At 38.3% G+C, this 24,672-nt stretch overlaps 1 protein-coding gene across 1 annotated transcript in view; it reads left to right on the plus strand.

Moving 5' to 3' along the window:
• The first annotated feature begins 6,207 nt into the window (after positions 1-6,207).
• kndc1 (kinase non-catalytic C-lobe domain containing 1) overlaps positions 6,208-24,672 on the plus strand; it is a 40,771-nt gene continuing 22,306 nt past the window's right edge. The window contains exons 1-8 of the mRNA XM_083538281.1: positions 6,208-6,631; positions 11,994-12,192; positions 18,341-18,399; positions 20,087-20,233; positions 22,341-22,458; positions 22,540-23,270; positions 23,404-23,518; positions 24,030-24,101. Of these exons, the coding sequence (XP_083394407.1) occupies positions 6,524-6,631; positions 11,994-12,192; positions 18,341-18,399; positions 20,087-20,233; positions 22,341-22,458; positions 22,540-23,270; positions 23,404-23,518; positions 24,030-24,101 (1,549 nt within the window). The 5' untranslated portion in view covers positions 6,208-6,523. The remainder of the gene's footprint in view (positions 6,632-11,993; positions 12,193-18,340; positions 18,400-20,086; positions 20,234-22,340; positions 22,459-22,539; positions 23,271-23,403; positions 23,519-24,029; positions 24,102-24,672) is intronic.

Consider the following 24,672-nt stretch of genomic DNA (forward strand, 5'->3'; position numbering starts at 1 on the left):
TAGTAGGGAACAGATAAAAGTGATAAAAGAGCTAATTTTCCATATTACACTTTATAATATGATAAATGCAATTATAATTAAGTCACTAGTTTAATAGACAATGATATATGCAGGGAGAAGAGGTGGAGAAGGTGGAGGAGTTCAGGTACCTGGCGTAAACAGTGCAAAGTAATAGAGAGTGTGTTAGAGAAGTGAAGAAAAGAGTGCAGGCAGGGTGGAGTGGGTGGAGAAGAGTGATAGCAGGAGTGATTTGTGATAGAAGAGTATCTGTAAGAGTGAAAGGGAAAGTTTATTGGACTGTGGTGAGACCTGTGATGTTGTATGGTTTAGAGACAGTGGCCATGAGTAAAAGACAGGAGGTGGAGCTGGAGGTCGCAGAGCTGAAGATGTTAAGATTTTCATTGCTAATGATGAGGATGGACAGGATTAGAAAATGAGTTTATTAGAGGGACAGCGCATGTAGGACGTTTTGGAGACAAAGTGAGAAAGACCCGATTAAGATGGTTTGGACATGTGCAGAGGAGGGACATGGGGTATATCAGTAGGAGAATGCCAATAGGAAGGAGGTGAGGAGGAAGACCAAGGAGGAGGTTTATGGATGTGGTGAGGGAAGACATGCAGGTAGTTGGGTTGAAAGAGGCAAATGTAGAGGACTGGGAGGTGTGGAGACGGATGATCCGCTGTGGCGACCCTTAATGGGAGAAGCCGAAAGAAGATTTCCATTGGGGAATCAGAAATAAGAAATCATCTGATTCATATTATATCTTCAGAAATCTTTATTTCACTAAAGACTAACAAGAACATTATTTCTTATTAGAAACCTACCAATTACCTACCTTCTACTCCTTCCATTTATAGTCGATATAACAATTGTAGCAATAGTTAGAAATAGAGGTCGATCGATTGTTTGGCCGGCCGATTAATCGGGCCGGTTTTTTTAATTAATCGGCATCGACCGATTATTAGGGAGACACATGACACACCAAACCGTCATAACTCTCTCATACCAGCAGGTGGCAGTAGTCTGTTTTCGGCATCAAATCAGGAAAAACGGAACCGCTACAACTGTAAATATACTGTATAAAGCATGCAGCCTTTACACCAAAAAATGCCACGACTAACCCAGCTTATTTTTAGCTTATTTTTAGCTTAATGTATCTTATTTTTAAATCATGTCTGCTAAGTTTCAGGGACAAATGGCAAGAATGACAGTTCGTCAGTTTCAGTTTTTTTTTTTTATGCTCATTCACTAAGCTAAATAGCCATCAGCTGCCCTCATTTCTAAATATCAGCATCGGCCAGAGAAAATCTTATATTGGTCGACCTTTAGTTAACTAGAAACTATATTTTCCTTATATGTCCATGAAAGGTTGTGGGTTATTATTCTTCTATCCTCTATCTGTGTCAGATCCAGAAATATTAAAGCATTTAAAACATTTATACCAGTGCCACACACATTATGATGCTCTTTGCTTGGAACAATGCAGTCCACAGTTTTTATCCTTTTTTTTTTGCCCAAGAGAGAACAAAATCTTTGGGTCAAAACGACAGCCTTGCTATAGTCTGCTAGCAATAAGGCCTTGAGACTTTACAAAGTTTATGGCCAACATCAAAACTGGAAGTGTTTGTGTCCATGTACAATCATTTTAATGTAGTCACTCATTGTTTTTGGCTTTCATCCGTCTCTGTTTTCAAAGATCAAGCTTCTTGGGATCCCTTTGTGGTGGGGAAATGAGTTTTGGAATGTCAAAACAGTTCAGGTGCTTGCTAGAGGCCTGAGTGCATAGTTCCTTCTGTCTAGGGCTTGTGCGCAGCTGAGGGAACCTTAATGGGTATCATTTTGCATGACGGTTTATGAATCTGAAACCTGTACTCTTGTCTTCAGGATTTCACTGGTGGCAGGATCAAAAAGATTTAGCTTGGCTGATTTACACATGTCTGGCAAAGGAGACTGCATTTGGTGCCATTCATTAACCAAATTGAGCTCCACATCTTGGATGTTTCACTGCTAGAAGTGAGGTGTTGATTAGCTCCCATACTGAGAAATCAACATTTGTGGGTTGAAGTGAACACGTTTTAATACGTGTGCCATATGCACTTAAAATTATATGTTCTATCTAGAACGTCTTCAGTGTATATACAATGAATGCAAGGATATTGCACTGCTTTGTCTGGCGAGACAAACCAACACACATTACAGGCATCACACGATTCAGGCCAACTTGCTTTAAATCCATCATACTACCTAGATTGTGTGTCAGAGAGCCAGGACAATGTCAATTGCCAGTCCAAACCCTTTTTAAAGCAGTATGAATTCTACCTGGTGATGTAATCTGTATATCCCTGTCCAACCACACTTTCTGAGAAGCTAGATTAGAGCCACCAATTATATATGTGAGCTGGCAGAGGTAAATCTATACTTTTTTAGATAATCCTGAGGAGGTTTAATGACAGGTAAACTGCTGGGTCATTATTAGACAAGGGAAGGGGAGGAAGATTGGAGAAATGACACAAAAGACACAAACTTCCACATGAGTTCCTGAATCAAGAATTTCAACTGAGCCATGGGTACCCCTGAGGTCATCCATATGCCTAGAAACTGACTCAGACTCTCTGCTTCTGTTGTAGTACATGAGCATTTGTGACTTGCACGCTGTTTAAGTTAAAGCATTTGCATCAGATCCAACTTTGAATCAGGATTCATGCATCACTGCCCAGTCAACATAGGCGTCCATGCTATGAATTGCAAGATAAAAAGCACAAAGTGGGTGTCCATATTTAACTTTGCAAGCATTAGGTCACTGGTTTCAGAAATGACTTCATTCTCAAAGCTGCAAAGTAGTGCAAACCCAGCTAACCCATTAGCATGCAATAGCGAGGGAAAGCCACCCAAACAGTGTTACATAATGCAGCCACTGACCCACTATTTAGTGAGAGGTCCGAGGATGTGGAAAAACACTGAAGCAGGAACACAGCAGCGAGAATAAAGGATGAACAGGGAAATTTAGTCCTAGAGAATTTAAGTAATCTAGCAGGTTCAGCAATTACCGTGTGTGTGGTGAAGTGTAGGAAACACTCTCGACCTTGTTAACAAAAATCAGTACCAGTTGAAACAGCGCAGAGTGTAGAAAATCCTGTCCAGATAATGCTGAGAGAGGGTTCAATCCAACAAGAACAATAAAGTCCAAGTCAAATCCTAATTATAATTTTATATGTCACATTCATACAGAGAACAACATGTGGTAAAATGCTTTGGTTAAAAGTGGGTTTAAAACTATCAGTGTGATAAAGTCTTAATTTTTAAGAAGTATTTGTGTTTGTGTTTAATAAGATTATTAACCCACTGTTCTTTTATCTTTTTCTTCGCTCTCATATTTATTAGTGACCCCTGTCTGACTCTCTATTCTTAAAATGCTTCTAGACCGACTGTCATCATTCTGCAAGACATTTGCCATGTTCTACATTGAGACCCACTATACTACAGTCCCAAAGGGAATGTGGGAGAAAGACAAGCTCACTAAAATCACTGCACCAACCATGTCCTTATACCATTCTGTCAGCTTCCTGTCGTAATCCCCTTGTGTCCTGTAGCATGTCACCTACTTGACACTGCTTACTAATAGAAAAACTGTGAGTCAATGTGAGTCAGTGTCAGAAAATTACAAAGCTTAAAAAAACTTGTCTTTGCATCAGAAAAGGTCTGCCTACATTGTAAAATAAATTTGGATTTTCTGTGAATATTTGACCCCAGGTGTGAGATCAGTTATCTGATCATATCTGTTTCAATATAATTTTTTTATTTATTTATTGCATACCAATAATTCGCACAATTATTCACTTGTGGGTGTCATAAAAATACATCTCAAGGTCAGCCAGCAGCACCAGACTGTTAATGAGATCCCATTACAATACCTGTCATGCCCTTATTTGCTAGGAGCCATGTTTACATCAAATAGTATGTCTGAATTATCCCAAATCATTTAGTAAGGGCAAATTTTAATTTAAAAAAATATATCAGGATGAGATAACTAACACGTATCATAACATCCTTTTTCCCATGCTAACTAGGAACACAATCATTATTTATATCTTTATCCACACTATATTCAAGCTCTGTTAAAGAGCAATGAGTCACTATTAGAGTCCTCTGCTGCCTGTGAGGCAAATTGCAATGGAAACACATAGCTGACCCTATTTTCATTACTGATACTATTTGTTTAAAGCAGAAAGAGTTAACTAACCCAATTCAAGGTGATAGGGGGAGTGGTGGCTCCAGCGGTTAAGGCGCTGGGTTGCCGATCGGAAGGTCTGGGGTTCAACCCCCGGTATCACCAAGCTGCCACTCTTGGGCCCTTGAGCAAGGCCCTTAACCCTCTATGCTCCGGGGGTCCCTTACGAGGGAAATATCAAGGTCCGTGACGTCGGAATGACGTGGGGCCGCCTTCCCGTGGGCTCACCACCTGCAGGAGGGACCGTAAGGGACGTTGCTGTGAGGATTGGGCAGCAGTCGAAGGCGGGGGCCTGCTTAGACTGCTGCCCCCCCGACCCGAATTACGGATAAACGGGAGAAAATAAATGAAATTAAGGTGATGGCAGGGTTGATTCCCAGACTGAAATGTCTACTAGCACTAGCACCGGGTCATAGAGGATAACACCAGCGTTGGGAAAACTTGAAATGAATTGGAGATAAATACATCATATTATATCTAATACTGCTACCAGCACATTTTTATGGAGGTGGGAAGAAAACAGAGAACCCTGAAGAAAGACAGAAATTCAGGTACTCTGGAACTGTGATAACACTATAGCAGTGACACTATATGCGGCACAACTATTTCAGTATGTTTACCATTATAGAAGCATTATTATTAACTGGATAAACATGACAGCAGCCTTTAGATTTTTTTTCTTAAAAAATAGGTGTCCTCTTTGTTATGTTGCAGTCTTTGAACATTAGATAATAGTATGTTGACACACAAGGCCACACAAGTTAATCCTGGCCTTTGACAAAAAATGCCATTTGGAGAGGAGTTATATTTTAAGAGAATTTTTTTTTTTTTTTACCAAACCTCTGACGCCTCTCCGCTCACAGACGAACCTTAGACACTATGTACACTGAAACTGTGCAGGAATAATGTCATGTTGGTGGTAGGCGATGTTGCCCCTGATCTCATTTTAATTACAGCTCTTCTGTGCATTTGTGCCACTTTGCAGCTTCAAAAACAAATCAGCACCCAACCCATGAACTAACTCTTGGATGTGTTTTGGATGGATTTTTTTTTTAATGGGCAGCATACACAATAGATTGGGGTCCATGACGTCAGCCGCGTGTTTCGCCTGCGTCATGTCTGAAGAACGTCAATAATTTGTGAGCATTTTCAAAGCCAGTCTCGCTCACGTTGTACTGCGCTTGCGCTTGCCTAGACGAGGTTGCCAGATTGGGTTAAATTTGTTATTGATATTGTTAGCAATTGTGGTATTTTATTACTTTTGACCAGGGATTGTGGATGTTTGCTTATTATTGGTGAAATTTGTTTTCAATTGTAACCACATCAAGTAACAAAATATTGTAATGCAATGCATTAAAAATTGGTTACAGTTTTCGCCAAAACATGTTGCACTGAAGTTATTATGAATGCTTTATAATAAGTGATGTGCTTATGCTTAATTTAGATAGATAGATAGATAGATAGATAGATATATAGATAGATAGATAGATAGATAGATAGATAGATAGATAGATAGATAGATAGATAGATAGATAGATAGATAGATAGATAAAAAACTTTATTGTTGTTGCAAAGTACAGGTACATAGCAATAAAATGCAATTAATACCGTTTTATAAAATACTGCCAATCGATTAAAATGCATGATGCAGTTTTTGGTGTTTGATTAAAAACTTGGCACATTAAAATGTTGATAGATAGATAGATAGATAGATAGATAGATAGATAGATAGATAGATAGATAGATAGATAGATAGATAGATAGATAGATAGATAGATAGATAGATAGATAGATAGATTAGTCTTTTTCAGAAGGAAACCTGGAAGATAGTGATGTGTTTTAGATCATAGTTGTTGAACTTAGATCTCTCTTCGTTAATGATGTGTTGTGGGTTTTTTGTGTTATTGCGATCAATCTGGCAAGCCCTCTTTCCGCGTGCGCTGGCCGAGTGGAGGCGCGCGGCGCCGGTCGTTGCCATGACAGCAGAGTTAGCAAACTGCCCTGTTGCCGTGCGCTCATTAACAGCCGCAGCGAGTCTGGACACACAGCTCTGTGTTCTTCCTCTCACTTATTTTGGGGTATTTTTTTTGGGGGGGGCGCATTAAAATCCAGCTAGGCTTTACAGTGGCGGACCCGTGTCCTGCTTCCGTTCCATACGGCGGAGGGCTCGATAGAGAGAAATAAAATAAATAAATCAGTAAAATGAGAGGAGTCACGCAGCACTAGCGCTGACCTTTCCTTCACTCGTTTTGGCCTCCAGCATGATTTAAGTGCTAACAGAAAGCCGAGTGGAGATGGAGATGTTTGAAGGAGGTGTAGCTGCTCTGCGGGCTGAGGAGGAGGCAGAGGAGGAGGAAGACAAGGCGAAAGTTGCGTCTTTGCCCCCGCTGCTGGAAGACGAGGTGAGAAATGTTCAGGTCCATACTTGTCTTAATGCTGTGAACAGTTTCACATGGACTTGTGTTGTTGTTTATTTTTTAATGGGATTTGATTTTAAAAAACAGTTCAGTCTGAGAATGATATGGTTTAATGGCTTGTTATTGTGGGTTAAAGTTTACTAGGAAACTTCAATAGTGTTTTTAAGTTAGAAGTAGTAGTTTATAGAAGCATTAAGCATCCACAAAATGCAACTGTACTGAAAAAATAATGGGCAAAAAAACAAATATGAAGTTTTCATTGGTCGAAAAAAGAGCAAGAATTACATGAATGCACTTTTGTGACCTCCTGTGCCACCATTTCTATGGAGAAGGTAGAAACCGAGGCATTGATTTCTACAGTCTGCTTGTACATAACAGTAAAATCATGATAATAATTTAATGAAAAAAAAAAGTTTGATGTAAAAACTAACCACAGAAATCTTTTTAAGCACATGTCTGGATGTACAAAACTTTTCAAAACTCCTGCAAAGCTACACCTGATGCAGCTCATCAAGGGCCTGATTGCAGGGTTATGACTGGAGCCAGGATTCAGAGATATGAAGATATCCACACTATTTATTTCATTCTTGATCTTTTTCAGCCCGATGATTTCTTGTTAAGACGTATTCAGAAGTATACATATCATAATTCATACTGAAAAACAAGAATGATGTGATTTTTTTTCTAACGTGAGGATTCCTGTTAATAAATAAACAAACAAATAAATGAATAAATAAATAATAAATAAATACATCAGCTCCAGAACACTGATTGTTTTTTTGGGGAAGCGAGGGGTATTCAATACAAATCCTTCCAAACAGTATTTCTTATTTAAAGAAAGAAGTTTTAAGGTTGATCTTTTTTTTTTCCCACTCAGCCATGTTTTATTTTGTAGGAATTACAGACTTGACAACACTTCAAAATGTCTGTCACCACTTAATTATATCTTAGATCATTTGCACAGTCTATGATTTCATTCTTGAAGCACTGACATTACATTACTGTGTGGGCTAAATTTTCTTATATTTACTTCTAATTTCCTACATGGCATTACCCAGTGTGTTAACTTCGAGTCGGTGTAATGCGCAAACATCAATGAGAGAAATGGTAGACTGATCCCCAGGCTACAAAAATAGTAGAGCTTAAGACGTGCATTCTTGAATTTGTACCATTTGAATGACCTTTTGCATTGCTTATATATAGCACATAAATACTGTTAGCACTGGGACTGAAGAAAGCACATCTAAATAAATAAACATGCAAATAATTGACATTTTTGGGTTGTGGATCTGCACCAGTCTGCTATTTATATCAGGAAGCATGAGCAGAGGGTGTTTATCGTCTGATGCAGAAGCGTCTCGGTTGTTCTGTGGTGTTAATATATCATATCTCTAACTATGACTCATACATGATCAGCTCTGTAGTAGAAAATGACTTGGATTTTATTTGGGAGAGCATTCCAGTGATGGATTAGTGTCCCTGATACCAGTGTTTGGGTTGAACCGAGAATCCTATCAGCTTACTAAAACATTTTAGTTTTTGGTGTGAGGCTGTCCTCATTAATGTCACTTGTGCAGTGTTAGAGAGGTGCGGTTTTAGGGGATTAGTGGAAGATGTTCAATAAACAATGCTGTGATTTAAACTAGAATAATAAATATATAATTCACTGTTATTTTAACTTTGTTGCGGTTTGTAGATCACATTTAGGTAGGGTACTCTTCATTTTGTATAACAAGCTAAAATCAGTGATTTACTAAAATGTAGACGAGGTTTAATTTCCAGTCTAATTTCTTTCGAAGGTTTGGGTCAAACAGATGTTTCAAGCACAGAAATTCTGTCTGAGGAAAATGTTCAGACATCAAACATGAAAAATCGATCGTAAAAGCAATAGTAATTTACATTATAACATTATGGCGGAACATCTTTCAATCACATCCATCGTTAGTCAGTATATCCAGATCCTGATTGATAAATGCTCCTAGAGTTAAAGCAGAGACAAATATGACCATTTATTAGTCTTAAAAACAAATCAATGGTTAATAAAATTCAACAAAGAATGAAACAGCTGCACTACGGAGAGCTCATGACCCATTGTTTCTTGATTAATTTTTCCGGAGTTAACTGTTACTGTTAACTGTAAACATGGAAATTCACATTTTTTTAATTTATTGAGGGTACAATCATAAACATGATTAAAAAGTAAAAAAAAAAAACAACCTCCTTTTTGAGTCTGGTTCCTCGCAAGTTTCTTCCTCATACCATCTCAGGGAGTTTTTATTTGCCATAGTCACCACTGGCTTGCTCATCAGGGATAAACAATTATAAGGGACTACTGTAAACTTATAGGCAAAACACATTCTTTCATATAACCTTATTAACGCTTTATCTGCGAAAAGCTGCTTTGAGACAATGTCCATTGTAAAAAAGTGCTATACAAATATAAAATCTAATTGAGTTTAAAAAAACATAAACATGTCTGGCTGTACAAAATCTCCCAAAAAGGATTATTTTAAGAGTAGTATTGATAACAAGCTCATATAAATGGAGCCAGGATTGATAGAGCAGGGTAAGATCTATACTTGATAGAGAGATCTACACCAGGGGTCACCAACCTTTTGGAAACTGAGAGCTACTTCTTGGGTTAATGTGAAGGGTTTTCAGTTTGATCTGAAATAACACATTTTCTCAATTTACCTTTTATTATATGTTATTATTAATAATTAATGATATTCATCTATGTGAAGACACTGATCATGTTAATGATTTCTCATAATAATTAACAAAGTAGAAAACAGCTATTTTTAGGAAAGGCCCACAGGCTACTCATGTGGTCCTTGCAGGCTACCTGGTGTCCGCGGGCACCATGTTGGTGACCCCTGATCTACACTATTTAATACAATTCTTATTGATTATTTTTTGACCAGTGATTCATTTTGGAGCTTAGCACAGTTTTGTGTTGTTTGCCCCGGAGTGTATGATTCAACCTATTTTTCTTCTTTTTTTTCGCAGTGGAGCAAATTGGCAGTTTTGTCTTCAGGTATAATCTTAGTGGGATGATGGATATGGTTGGAGAGATTCCATGTCAGCTTTGACATCAGTGTACAGAACATAATTATGAAAAGCCAAAAACATATCTAGGCCGATTTGTGGAGAGAGAGAGAGAGAGAGAGAGAGAGAGAGAGAGAGAGAGAGAGAGAGAGAGAGAGAGAGGGAGAGAGAGAGAGAGAGAGAATGTTTCTCTGCACTTCTCCCGTAGGAGTTTGTCTATTTATGGGGTGCACTTTTGCTGTAGCACTTTCCTGCTCTGTGTTTTATACTGCAGCTTTTCTGGGTCTGGTTTGTTCCCTTCCAGTGCTGACCACGTGAGACTGTTTTTCACCTTGAAGATGCTTTCCGTTCAATAGACCTATGATGTTTCTTAATCAGGGAGAATGTTGATTAAACAGAAATTTTAAATTTAATCACACTAAACAACTCTTGTGTCTTCTCGGGTTTGCAATGAATAGTAGTTTCCAGTCAAACTGAACAGAACAATGAATGTCTGTAGATACAAGACATTGTGCTCTTTCACAGTGCATTACATCATTACAGCAAGACATTTTCTTGCGTATTGGGAAAGGGGAACTAGAGCTCTATTTAGGGATCTGGAGATGTAGAACAAAAGTTTCTAGTCAGTTTAAGGTTTGTGAAGTGAGAGTCAGCAGAAGCAAGACTTCGGAGAAATTAGTTCTGCTTTTCTTTGCATTTTTCTTTCTTTTTTTTTCAGAGAAATATCACACAACAAATACCTTGTGTTATAGAAGATAGTCGTTTATTGTTTACATTATGTTACATTACAGACTTGCTCTAAAATATTTCTGTTCCTCAACTGTGAAGCATACACAGGTTTTTTATAAAGTTTTGTATGTATTAAGAATACAAATGTGAAAGATCACATTTGCATACACCGGCTAATTTTCCTCCCATTTTCAAAAGTGATCCATAAACAGATTTTTGTTTAGCTTGATTAAAGTTCACCTATGATAAGTCCAGTTAATTGGACATGATTTGGAAAGATACACTTGTCTATATAAAGCCCTACAGCTAACAGTGCAAAAACATGCCATGGAGCGAATGAAACTGCCTGAGACAAAATTGGGAGGGGAAAAAACACGCTGACTTTGTGTTTAGCAATCAGAGAGAAGGGTTTTAGTCAAGGAGATGAGTAAAAATCCAAAGGTCACTCTAATGGTACTCCAGAAATCCTGTGTTGAAATGGAAGAACCTGCCTGAAGGACAACATGCTGTGCAGCACTCAACCAATTACTGGTAACGTACCCAGATGGAAGCTATTCTGAGTGAAGGCCACATTACTTTTTTGCTTACAGTTTGCCAAAAGGCACCAAAAGAATTCTCAGCCCATGAGCAACAATATTGTATGCTCTAATTACAGCAAAATGGAACATTCCGACCTGAATGCAGAAGACTATATCTGAAGAAAACAAAGCAGCACTGACCTCCTGTGAATTCCATCCTGGTAAAGCCAGGTGGTGGCAGAGTACTGACATCTCAAGGGTCCTAAGGACCTCAGATTGGGATGAGGGTTCATCTAACAGCAGGAACGAAGACCTGAAACACACAGCCAAGGCTACATAGAAGTACTTTTAAGGCAAATATGTTCAAATCCTTGACCAGAGACAAATGGAGACTGGAGTTGAAGCTGCTCAACAGAGAGCTTTGAAAATAGTGGTTTGATAAATTAAGGGTTTAAATACTTATCTAAATCGAATTAGTGTTTTTTTTTCTATATCCAGCAATTTGCAAAACTGTGACAAACTGTTTTTTCAGTATGAAGTGTTTTCTGAGGGAAAAAATGAAAATGAAGGTAACAAAAAGAAAAGGTCACAGGGAATGAATACTGAATAGACTGTATATGAGTTAACAACTAGGTCAGATTTACAGATGACATCATGACTCTTCTGGGCTTGAATGGTGTCTTTCACGTCTAGAAATAATCCTGCTGAACCTTCATCACTAAGGGCAGGAGGCTGAATGATATTCCATTTATATCCTAAAATCAGCAACCAGACTGGCTTTAAAGTGATTAAATACACATTGAATGCTTGAGATGAGCAGGCACAATGTCTTAGAAACATTGTCAACAGAGAAGGTCAAAAGTGGTTAAACTGGGTGGCTCAAAACTCTAATGATAAGTTAAGAATCAAATTTGTATTTGTGGTGGTTAGGCTTCATCTCAAATGTCAAGTCTATAAAAATTCTGTTTCTTTAAATGTAAATGGCAGTGTGTTCTGAATGTAAAATCAAACTCTTTTATCATCCTAAATCTTTCATAATTCTCTCTTCTCAGGAGAACGTGTCTTTGGCAGATATCCTGTGCCTGAGAGACAGCTGCCTGTCCGAGCAGGAGGTGTGGGCAGTGTGTGCTGAGTGTGTGCGCTCGCTGCAGAGCATTTCCTGCTCTCCACTCTTTTACACTCTCTGCATTACACCAGACACGCTTGCCTTTAATGCCCACGGCAACGTGTGCTTCATGGAACAGCTCAGTGGTCAGTATTCTTTACGTTCACCACTATGTGTGTGTATTTAACATGCCGCCTGCAGACAGCTTCACTGTCTGCAATTTTGTTTGGTTGTATAGGGTCCTAGATTTGATGATCTGGATGTAGGGGGTGTCTTCTTCTTTAAAACTGTTGCCCTTGCAAATTATACTCTACAAAGCCTGGAGGCTGTTCTGTAGTGTTTGTACGATCTAAAAAAAAATGGACATAATTTGCAGTTTTAAAAGTGCACAGTAACGGTTAGATATTAATCATTCTGTTTTGGTTTGTTGATTGAGTTTCTAAGTTAGATTGCTATTTAACAGGGTCTTCAGGAAGATCTGGAAGCAGGTCAGAACCCAGGGGTTAGGATTAAAACTAAATCTGGTTCTCTAGGGTCAGGATTATCAGGACTATTATACTTTCTATATGATTTTTAATATCTGATATAAAATATGTTTTTTTATTCGCTTGTTGGTTTAACTTAATTTCTATGATGCTTACTGTAACAAAATCCGGAATTGAAATTGGCCATGGGTAGAAGCTAAAACGGTTCTGTGGAAACATGTCTCATGAATGAAGAAATTGTGTAGCTGAAGGACAAAGCACTCAAACAGTGTGCGGGGCCACAGATGTCTGACTTCCTGATTCACATCCTAATATATCCCTGAATTACTGCTTACATTGCACAGTGATACTATTGTTTTACTGCTCTGTCATACTGCAGATGATTAGGTTATTCACATTTATATTGGACGATCCATACTGGAACCGAATATTTGTTTAAATTTATAATACAATTCCCAGAAAAAAAAATATTTCCTAAATGTAAAATGTTTAAAAAGCAAACAGTAATGGTTTACTTTATATATAAAAATGCCTCTACAGTATGGAAATCTGATATATAACAATATATGCAGAGAACATATGTTCATGTTTGGATTTCACAGTATATATATATACAGTGAGGAAAATAAGTATTTGAACACCCTGCTATTTTGCAAGTTCTCCCACTTAGAAATCATGCAGGGGTCTGAAATTGTCATCGTAGGTGCATGTCCACTGTGAGAGACATAATCTAAAAAAAAAAAATCCAGAAATCACAATGTATGATTTTTTAACAATTTATTTGTATGATACAGCTGCAAATAAGTATTTGAACACCTGAGAAAGTCAATGTTAATATTTTGTACAGTAGCCTTTGTTTGCAATTACAGAGGTCAAACGTTTCCTGTAGTTTTTCACCAGGTTTGCACACACTGCAGGAGGGATTTTGGCCCACTCCTCCATACAGATCTTCTCTCGATCAGTCAGGTTTCTGGCCTGTCGCTGAGAAACACGGAGTTTGAGCTCCCTCCAAAGATTCTCTATTGGGTTTAGGTCTGGAGACTGGCTAGGCCACGCCAGAACCTTGATATGCTTCTTACAGAGCCACTCCTTGGTTATCCTGGCTGTGTGCTTCGGGTCATTGTCATGTTGGAAGACCCAGCCTCGGCCCATCTTCAATGCTCTAACTAAGGGGAAGGAGGTTGTTCCCCAAAATATCGCAATACATGGCCCGGTCATCCTCTCCTTAATACAGTGCAGTTGCCCTGTCCCATGTGCAGAAAAACACCCCCAAAGCATGATGCTACCACCCCCATGCTTCACTGTAGGGATGGTGTTCTTGGGATGGCACTCATCAATCTTCTTCCTCCAAACACGTTTAGTGAAATTATGACCCAAAAGTTCTATTTTGGTCTCATCTGACCACATGACTTTCTCCCATGACTCCTCTGGATCATCCAAGTGGTCATTGGCAAACTTAAGACGTGCCTGGACATGTGCTGGTTTAAGCAGGGGAACCTTCCGTGCCATGCATGATTTTAAACCATGACGTCTTAGTGTATTACCAACAGTAACCTTGGAAACGGAGGTCCCAGCTCTTTTCAGGTCATTGACCAGCTTCTCCCGTGTAGTTCTGGGCTGATTTCTCACCTTCCTTAGGATCATTGAGACCCCACGAGGTGAGATCTTGCATGGAGCCCCAGTCCGAGGGAGATTGACAGTCATGTTTAGCTTCTTCCATTTTCTAATGATTGCTCCAACAGTGGATCTTTTTTCACCAAGCTTCTTGGCAATTTCCCCATAGCCCTTTCCAGCCTTGTGGAGGTGTACAATTTTGTCTCTAGTGTTTTTGGACAGCTCTTTGGTCTTGGCCATGTTAGTAGTGGGATTCTTACTGATTGTACGGGGTGGACAGGTGTCTTTATGCAGCTAACGACCTCAAACAGGTGCATCTAATTTAGGATAATAAATGTAGTGGAGGTGGACATTTTAAAGGCAGACTAACAGGTCTATAAGGGTCAGAAATCTAGCTGATAGACAGGTGTTCAAATACTTATTTGCAGCTGTATCATACAAATAAATAGTTTAAAAATCATATATTGTGATTTCTGGATTTTTTAGATTATGTCTCTCACAGTGGACATGCACCTACGATGACAATTTTAGACCCCGCCATGATTTCTAAGTGGGAGAACTTGCAAAATAGCAGGGTGTTCAAATACTTATTTTCCTCACTGTATATATATATATATATATATATATATATATATATATATATATATATATATATATATATATATATATATATATATATATGTAAGCACAGCAATTTATATGTTTGAGGCTTTAACTACTTGCAAATGAACACATTAAAATCTTTTTTTTAGTACGACATTGACTTTTATTTCCACCCTGTTTCCTTCAAATTAGTTTTGCAGTACTGTATAAATTACGAGTAACTATTAATAATGCAAATATGAATTGGGCTTCTCTATTTATTATTACTGTATAGTAATAATAAATAGTATATGAATAATGAATAGTAGTAATATAAAAATACACTATATAAACAAAAGTATTGTGACTTTTCCAGTTATATTTGGGTTTTTCCTCAAACTTTATCACGAACTTCAGCCCCAAGCCTGTTCCAGCATGAACTGGAGAGCTGAGTGCAACCCAGGTCTCCTCTGGAGGCCGAAAAACTACGAATGTAGTTACGAATGTAGTTTTTTTATTAAAATGTATTTTTTTATTAATCGGCATCGGCAGATTGTGCTGCAAATTGTGCAGAATATATGGCAGTTGCATCTGACACGCCAAACCGCGCCTGTATGTTCTGCCCTCACGTGTGAGAACATAACTCTCTGATACCAGCAGGTGGCAGTAGTCTGTATTCGGCATACAAACAGGGAAACCAGAAGAGCTACAACTGTGAATATATAAAGCATGCAGGTTTAATAGCTGCCGCGATCATTACTAACAGATGTACCATTTTTCAGTCATGTCTGCTAAGTTACAAAGACAAAAGCAAGAATGACAACAATTGTGTTCCAGGTTTTTTTTTCGTGTGCTCATTCGCTTAGCTAAATAGCCAATCGGATTCTTTTTCTCAACGACAAGTTTCGCCTCAGAATCGACCGAAAAACTGCTGATGCCATCCGACCAGAGCCAACGGTGCGAAAAAACCTAAACCCGACCCGACCGGTTTATGTATAACGTTTGGAGAGAGAATGTGAATTACATTCAGAACTGTATTGTTAGTGAGCCTTCAACCAGTGTTGTTCAATAAATGTTTAAGTTAAGCAATTTTCTGTATCATGTTTTATTCATTAAGATTTTTTTTCGTCATGAAGAAGATAAAAAAGAAAATCGGCCAACAAAAAAGGCATCATATATCGGCCATCGGTTGCCCTGATTTCTAAATATGGACATCGACATCGGCCAGAGAAAAACCCATATCGGTATATTCACCCTACATCGGGTACTTCTGTGCCTCAATCTTGTGGCTGAATGAGCACAGATCTCTTCAGACCCAAACAGCTATACTGAGCCCACCTTGATGTGCCTGATATAAATGTGGATTTATTAGAAAATATTGTTTGGCAAATATTAATTGCATTATGTGAAAAGGCTTTGCGGTCCGGCCGGGCACCATTTGCCATTCGAAGTTTGCCAGTTGGCGACCCCTGCAGTAGGGTAACTAGTTTCTGCATCATGCACGGGTCTCTCTTTTAGCCACTCTGCTACATCACACAGGATATTCACCTACAAACATGCTGTATTATTACTAACTATATTAATAATATATGTATCTCTTTCAAGGCTCTTTTGATGTGGCCAATAAAGACTTCCTGCAGTTTGCTTTGTCTTTCATAGTTGTTCTATCTCTTATAGTTGGGAATTTGTAATACAGTGCACATAGAATAGAGAGTAGAAAGGAATGTGACCTATAAAACTCCCCCAGCTCTGCAGAATATTCCTGAGGCTGGGGATCCTCAGCATCTTTGGCCTACTTAGAAGCAGCAATGCTGCGGCAAGCTCCACAACAGCTTGCGCTCTGGACAACCACTTGAACGATATTATCCTTTTTGTACTACTATGAACTAATTCGCAATGGTGTACTGTTTGATATGGTCCTATAAACCCAGGTTATTAGACAGTAATTGAATTGATAAATGTATTGTGAAAGCACCATTTATATACAATATATTGCCAAAGGTTTGCAGACATCTGGTCATAGTATGTGCTTTTTTAACATTGCATTCCACATTTGGTCCCAGTTTGCTCTTAAAGTTCCCTCCACTCTTATGGGAAGATGTTCCACTAGATTAGTGCTTGTGGAGATTTGTGCTCATTGGGACATAAGTGTATTAGTTAAGTCAAGTACTGATGTAGGTGAGGTGATGAAGCCTGGGGTGCAGTCTGCAGTCCAATTCATCCCAAATGTGTTGAGTAGGGTTGAGGTCAGAGCTCTATATCATCTGTATCTTCCACTTAAACCATGCAAAGGAAACCTTCATGGAGCCTTGTGCACATGGGCTTTGCCATGCTGGAACAGGTTTGGGTCTCCTAGTTCAAGTAAAGGGACATTTTCATGCTACTGCATCCAAAGACGCCCTATACAATTGTTCCCAACAGTTTGGAAAAGCACCAAATAAAGCTGGGAAAATCAGGTGCCCAGTACCTTTTTCCATATAGTGTATATCAGGGGTCACCAACAGCTTTTTTTTAAAAATAGCTCAACATAGCGCCACTTACCAGTGAGCTGCATCTAATTTTTTTGTTGCTATTCTTTTTTAAATAACACTTGCATTGATGTGAATTAAAAAATGACAATATTTAAATATAGATGACTAGATATAGATATTAATAATAACATATAATAAAAGGTAAATTGAGCAAATTTGTTATTTCAGAAGTGTGTATCAAACTGGTAGGCCTTCACATTAATCGGTACTCAAGAAGTAGCTCTCAGTTTCAAAAAGGCTGGTGACCCCTGGTGTATACTGTATACACCCAGGCCTTCAGTCATTACAAGTCTCATTTCACAAATCATGTGTAGCAGAAGCATCAATATTAACCTCATAAATTGGCTGTGTGGTTTTAATGCATTTTTGTGCATTTTTTCTGTGCATTCATTGAGGATTAAAAATTAAGGCGAATTGTTTTTTGTGTTTGTGCAAATTCTACATGAAAGAAAACGCAAAAATAAAAAGAGTTCATGAAAAAGCTTAACAAATATTTTCAACTGTTTTGGTTGTCCATTCATCACAATGTCCAGCTTTTCTTGAAAAGTCTATATGTGTGTGTGTGTGTGTGTCTGTGTGTGTGTGTGTGTGTGTGTGTGTGTGTGTGTGTGTGTGTGTGTGTGTGTGTGTGTGTGTGTGAATAAAATTGTTTTAACAAAAATGGATGATTCTGTAAAGCAGAAGTTTAACAGCAATTTTTGATTTTGAGCTTTTGGCATTACTGTAATCCTCTGCTTTACTGCGGTTCGAATCTTGTGCACCCGTTTTATCATGGAATTACATTTGCCACATAACTAATTTGTTAACCTGATTTTCGTGGTCTCTCGCAGATAGCACAATAGACCAAAAAAAAACGTATAGGGAATTGTTTTTTATGTAGTTTTATGTAAAACTAATGACATTTATTAAAAAATATATAATTATTATTTATAAAATGAAGTAAGATTTTTATACAGTACTGTATACATAAAATAGCATTTTTGGGTTGGCATCTGTTTATCATGGTTTTTATTTTATAAACGGGGGATTACCGTATTTGAAATTGCAGTAATTATTTTCTTTTTCTCACCATTTTTCACCAGATGACCCTGAAGGCACCTTTGTACCACCAGAGTTTGACAAGACTGGGAACACAATTGAGGTGAATTATTACTGGGTTTGCACTCGTGTACAACCACAGAATCATGACAACATAATAAAAGAAATTCCTTTATTTGGTGTTTGAATATGGATGGTGGTATGTGGTATGCAACCAAAGGTAAAATGGAGCAACTTATTAGTGTAACAAAAAAACAAGAACTACATACAAGACACATTTTTTTTATCACATATTTACAATGGGTTCCAAAAGTTGGTTTATGTTTAGAAATAAACAGAAAATTCTGAAAGTAATTTGAAACATATTGCTTCAGGATTCAAGATGTAGCACAATTTCTGGCTCACTATTTAAATGTAATCAAATGAGTGACCATATTTACTTTTGTAGAGAATGTCAGATTTTCTACGAATCCTATGCCTTCTGTTGAAGCACATGTTCAAATGTCATGTTGATGATCTAACATGGATCATCAGGCTTTACACAAACTTGTGGACAGTGCACACTGTTATTAAACCATAAAGGAAAAAATTATAGAAAAAAAGATTGTGCATTTGTCCATTTGTGATGATAATTGTTACAATTGATTATTACAGACTGATGCACCCCACTGTAGAAACTCATTTGTTATGTTTGTTATGGATTGTAAACAGACATTACAGAGGAAGTCAGCGGTCTTTAATACAGCATTCAAATATCTATTTTATTTAGAGCATAAATGAATCTTTTCACACAACAAAATTCCTGGAAAAGACTGGTCCCCCTGACACGGATACAGGCGATCGTGTATAATGTTCTGGTCAAGCAAAGGGTGTAGATAAGGACTCATTTGTTAGCCTAAATGAGAGAGTGCATGACCTGCCACAGATGATGGATATTTCCTGGACTGGCTGCAGGCAGGAAAATGGATGACACTGTTCACTTTCATCTGTATTTGTCTGTGCTCAATACTAAATGGCTTTAGGAATAGCAGGATTACATAACCAAAACAGAATCTTGTGTGGGAGGTCTAGTTTCATCCAGGCATGACTAAGTTTCACACTTTTAATATCATATTGACACTAATATCTGAACAGTTATTATTAGAGTAATTGGACAAAAAAAAAAATTCAATATATCTTGATAGAGGAAACTGACTTGCAGGTAACTGTAAGAACTCAGTTGCTCTATAATTATTATTACTTGTCACTGCTATTACTATAACTCTATACACCGATCAGGCATAACATTATTACATTATAACATTATGATCGGTAAAGTGAATAACACTGATTATTTCTTCATCATGGCACCTGTAAGAAAAAATTGTTGGCTAGACGGCTGGGTCAGAGCATCTCTAAAACTGCAGCTCTTGTGGGCTGCTTCTGGTCTGCAGTACTCAGTATCTATTAAAAGTGGTCCAAGGAAGGAACAGTGGTGAACCGGCAACAGGGTCATTGGCAGCCAAGGTTCACTGATGAACGTGGGGAGCGACGGTTAGCCCTATCCAACAGACAAGCTCCTGTAGCTCAAATTGCTGAAGAAGTTAATGCTTTTAATGCTCGACGGATGTTGAGTGTTTTGTCAGCAAAATGGGGACCAACACAATATTAAGCAGGTGGTCAAGCAGATGTTCTACCTGATCGGTGTATGTCACTTCTATAACCATTAACACCACTTAGACAAAGGGATCTGTACAATGTCTTATTTTTTGCTGGCATCTTTACATTCTTTAACTTTTCCCCTGCTTTAGGGTCATGTGTTCTCGCTTGGCTCCACACTTTTAGCTGCTCTGGGCTATGATGGAGAACCTGAGACCGAAGCAGAGTTCGGGGTTGATACTCTTAGGTTGCTTGAACAAATGCAAGAGGAAAAGCCAGGAGACAGGCCTTCTCCAAAGGTGTGAACACTTTGCAGTATACACATTTGACATTTTATTTTTCTATTAATTCTTTTAAATATTTTGTTATGGTATTGGCAATGGTATTAGCTGCTTTGAGACAATGTCTGTTGTAAAAAGCGCTATAGAAATAAACTTGACTTGACTTGACTATTGGAAATAAATTATTTGCTACTAACTTACAAAGAAATACATTTGGTATAATGCTGATTCCAGTTAAATAATTGTTATGAGTATAGCTTAATACAGACTTTGTGAATATGCTATGATATACTACAATATAAATAGTTGCACCAAACAACGTAGTTTTAACATACTTTCACAACTATTATTTTCCACTTAGATCCACATCTAGATAGATACAGTGCAGCATCCACTGTAAACACCTTTTTTCAGTTTAACTTTTCCTTTGTTTCTGTTCAAAGACCTTTTTAGACTAGGATCCTTTGTGGATAGAAAATGTTATGCTGGCCCTCTTCTACCTCCCCCACCCTGACATTACAGATAGCTCACTGAGTAGGAGAAGAATGGCTATGAAATGTGCTTTAGAGGAACATATTTAATTATAAAAACTGTCTAATAACCTCTATCATATCCCTCGCCCTCCACCCCCTTCTACACACACACACACACACACACACACACACACACACACACACACACACACACACACACACACACAGACACGCACACACACAAGTCCAAACACTTCACACTTCATTCCTACTCACTACCTACACTATCTCTCCCCTATTATGCTACAGATACTAGCCAGCAAGGCAAACACATGCTTCCTCTGAGAAACTTGAAGCTGACCTAATCTTTTTTTAGTTCCTTCTACAACACACAGAGTAAAGCAGTATTTGATATCTTTCTCATATTGGTGCTTACACAATGCCCACAAACGCCTAGTATTTCTATGATTGACAGGAGAGAGTAATGCAATTCATCCAACCCAAGGGTCCATGACAAAATGTTGCTCTCATGATATTTTTCTCATGACTGTATAATAACACTAGCTTTAATGGACTACTTTCAAAGTATGGCCTGGTGTAGACTTCACATTGTGACTTTGTATTAGTGAAGCTGGTCTATGTGCTGGTTTAAGCTGAACTATGAGTGTTAACATGAGAATAACCCTAAAGAAATGCAAAAGAAAGAAAAAAAGCAAGTTTTCAAGCGCATTGCTGATGCTTCAGCTATAGTGCTTTTAATTGCGAGAGCTTTGCTGAGAACAGAGAATTTTCCTTTTAATGACGTGCTGAAAGACAGCTTTGCTTTTCATATGACCTCAGCATCAAGTTCCAGCTCAAATAAACCACTTTAACTCTTAATTGTGATGCTTTCTGTCTTCTGTCTCACTGATGTGTGATTGTTACCCTGAGTTTACCATATGGTAAGATTCTGTCTATGCAGAACTCTTTGAAACAAGAACAAAGCCTCTAGAAAAGAATTATATTTAACATGCTATTATCCACGAAGCAATGAAAGGCAAAGAAAAGGCAGAATTCCTCTTTTTAAAAGATGTTGTGGAAAAACATGTGCAAGATACAGAGGGGCATAAAAACCAGAAAGGACACAAGAGAAACAGAACAGAAAGCCACAGTGGAAACACAAAAGCTTTTAAATGGTCAAGCCAGACAGGCGTAAGTAAATAAACTAGCGAACACCGGATCTGAATAAATAACTACCATGACAACGGGGTAATGAGAACCGGAAACATTAGCCATATAAAGAAAGTGGAGTGGAAAAAGAGAGCAGTGTACAGAGGATGAGGGGCAAATTGGGATAAAATCAGTGTGTTCAACCTGGTTATTGAAAAGTCCTGCATTATACTTGTTTAACCTCAGAGAAACCATGTATAGAAAAATAACAGCAAGCCAATATTCACAACAAATAGCAAATCTTGTTTCTACATGTTACCCCTGTTTGATGAGAACCCTGAGAATTTGCATACCTAAAAGTCTCTAGCATGTGTATATGGATCTAAACTCATTTTCAAACAGATCTCTTGGTGTTTTTTTTTTTAGCTTGCTTTATTGATGCACTTCATATGGTACACACCAATATGCAGTTCATCTTAGTGTTAACTTCTTTCTCTTCGCAGGTCATTCTGTCTCTAGCAGACACCAAACTCAGAGACACAATATCCACAGCGGTGTGCCGAAAGCTCTCTGCCATCGGAAGAAGAGTGCTATCCATAGAATCGGTGGCACCTTTCCAAGGTTTTATCATCATCTCCTTTCAGATTGTAAAGTTTCTACTAGTTCTATTGTCTTAACTCTGATTTAAAATTTTGTTCATAGATGAATGGGACAAATCATATCATCACTTAATGGAATATAAAAGCTCACGGTCAAGCTCAGTTGAGAATCATACATATGACCAGCGCATGGCCAGACATTATTCTTCAGATTCTCATGAAGACGAGGAGCATCTAGTTAAACCTAGGAGAAGAGTCTGCAATGGTTCATTCCGCTCCGGGAGTGTGGATGGATATCACGGAGGTCCAATGCCACTCCGAGATGTAAACTCCTTTTACCCGTCTCAGAATAGCTCCACCGTTCTTAAAATGAATCAAGAGGTGAGGTGGAGAAGATCACGGAGTGCCCTAAACCGCTCCTGCTCCATTCCTGACTCCAACAACCCCCCTGTGTTTTCCTCTCCATCACACACAAACCTAAGCATGATGGTAGCAGACTTGTCAGAGATTGGGGGAGATGAGAATATTATGATGCAATGGGAAGACCATATGCTGAAGGAAACAAGCAAGAAGTCTGCACTGGATGAAGATTCCGATGGAACAGATGAGGTTCTCAGCCACTCAGTAGAATCTGTAAACAGAATAAGTAATGACACCCCGACTCGTGTCACCACCAATGTAGATCCAGAATACACAGATCAAAGTGAAGTTGTAAGGGAGGAAACCCCTGTGCTCTTCACACATATAGATGAGGGGATAAAGAATAGCAACCTGCGCTCTTCTAATCATATGACCAAAAGCATGCTGTGCCTCAATGAGGAATCTCAGGATGAGGTAAGATGTAGATTCAGCTTTTGTGAATTATAAAGAGATTAATCTTTCCTCTCCTTTGCAGTTTGTTAGATGAAGTGCTAAGCGTTTTATTATTGCACATTCAGATAAATGCTCTTTTGGCTTCCATTCGCAGTGGGTCTCTTTGCGGGAGCTGCTGTCACACTGTACATGGCCATTGTCTGTGAATGAGTTGTGGGCCTTGTGTTACACCTGCCTGACCACACTGCAATCCTACACTGATTTCCCAGGTCAGTCCTATACAGAAGAACAATGCTCCTAAAATTAAAAGCCCACCAATGTAATATTTAGCAGTAATCCTAGGTAGCACAATGGTGAAATTAGATCCTACGGCAGGAACAGTGACGCAGTCGACGCAGTCTACACCCTGGATGGTTCATCACAGAACATCACAGTCACACATATTTATACTTTGTGGCAATTGATCTTTGTCATTCTGCATGCTGGTATGGTTTTGGAGAGTGGAAGAAAATCAGAGAAACTGGGGTAACTCACGTGAATATGGGAAAAACATAGCAGAATCTTTACAGAGAGTGGTGCTGGTTCTCCACATGTCAATGTGTGTTTCCTCCATTTCTTTTGTTTTCTCCACAGTCAAGTTTATTAAGTTTTAAGGTACATTCTCACAGCACCAATTTATACTATGGCAATTTTCTTGGGATCTCTAGCAGAACTGTACTAGAACACCTGAACAGCGCTTTATGATTTTGAGTGAAATGCTTTTGGCCTTTGTTTTAAAAGCTTACCTGTGCCTGGACTCTGTTTATGTCAGCTGTGATGGAGAGCTGCTGTTCCTAATGCCAAAAAACACAGGTACTGCTGTGCACAACACACTGAACATGCAAATCCATGGAGGAAAAACTTTAAAAATCTCATTGAAATTCGAATGCAATTATAATTTAATCACAATAACCTTTATTTACATTTGCAATTAGCAGTTTTTAATAAAAAAATTAATAAAATGTAATCATTAATAATGTATCAAAGATGGACAGGATCAGCCAACCAGCACTTCAATATGATGTGTTTTCATAGTAGCACAACATCAAATTAGTGCATCATTCACATAGCACAAAGCTCATCAAAATTACAAGCATGCCCATTGAAAGAGGGGTTTTTAAAACATCACTAAACTATGGGGGAAAACATGCACATTCTGTAACTTAATCAGCACCATAGAATGTGTTGCATTTGCAGAAAAAAGATACCTGTGACTGACAATGACAACTGTTACAGTTTCTTGTTATAATGCTTGTTATGGGTAGATGCTCGTGTTAATGATAATTGCTTTCCATGATTGTGTAATATCCAGCAAAAAGATAAGAAATGTTGAAGATGATCAACATGACAGTCGCCAACCACATTCAAATAACTTGCAGGGTTG

The sequence above is a fragment of the Silurus aristotelis genome (assembly GCF_946808225.1).
Source record: "Silurus aristotelis genome assembly, chromosome: 4".
Taxonomy (NCBI): Eukaryota; Metazoa; Chordata; class Actinopteri; order Siluriformes; family Siluridae; genus Silurus; species Silurus aristotelis.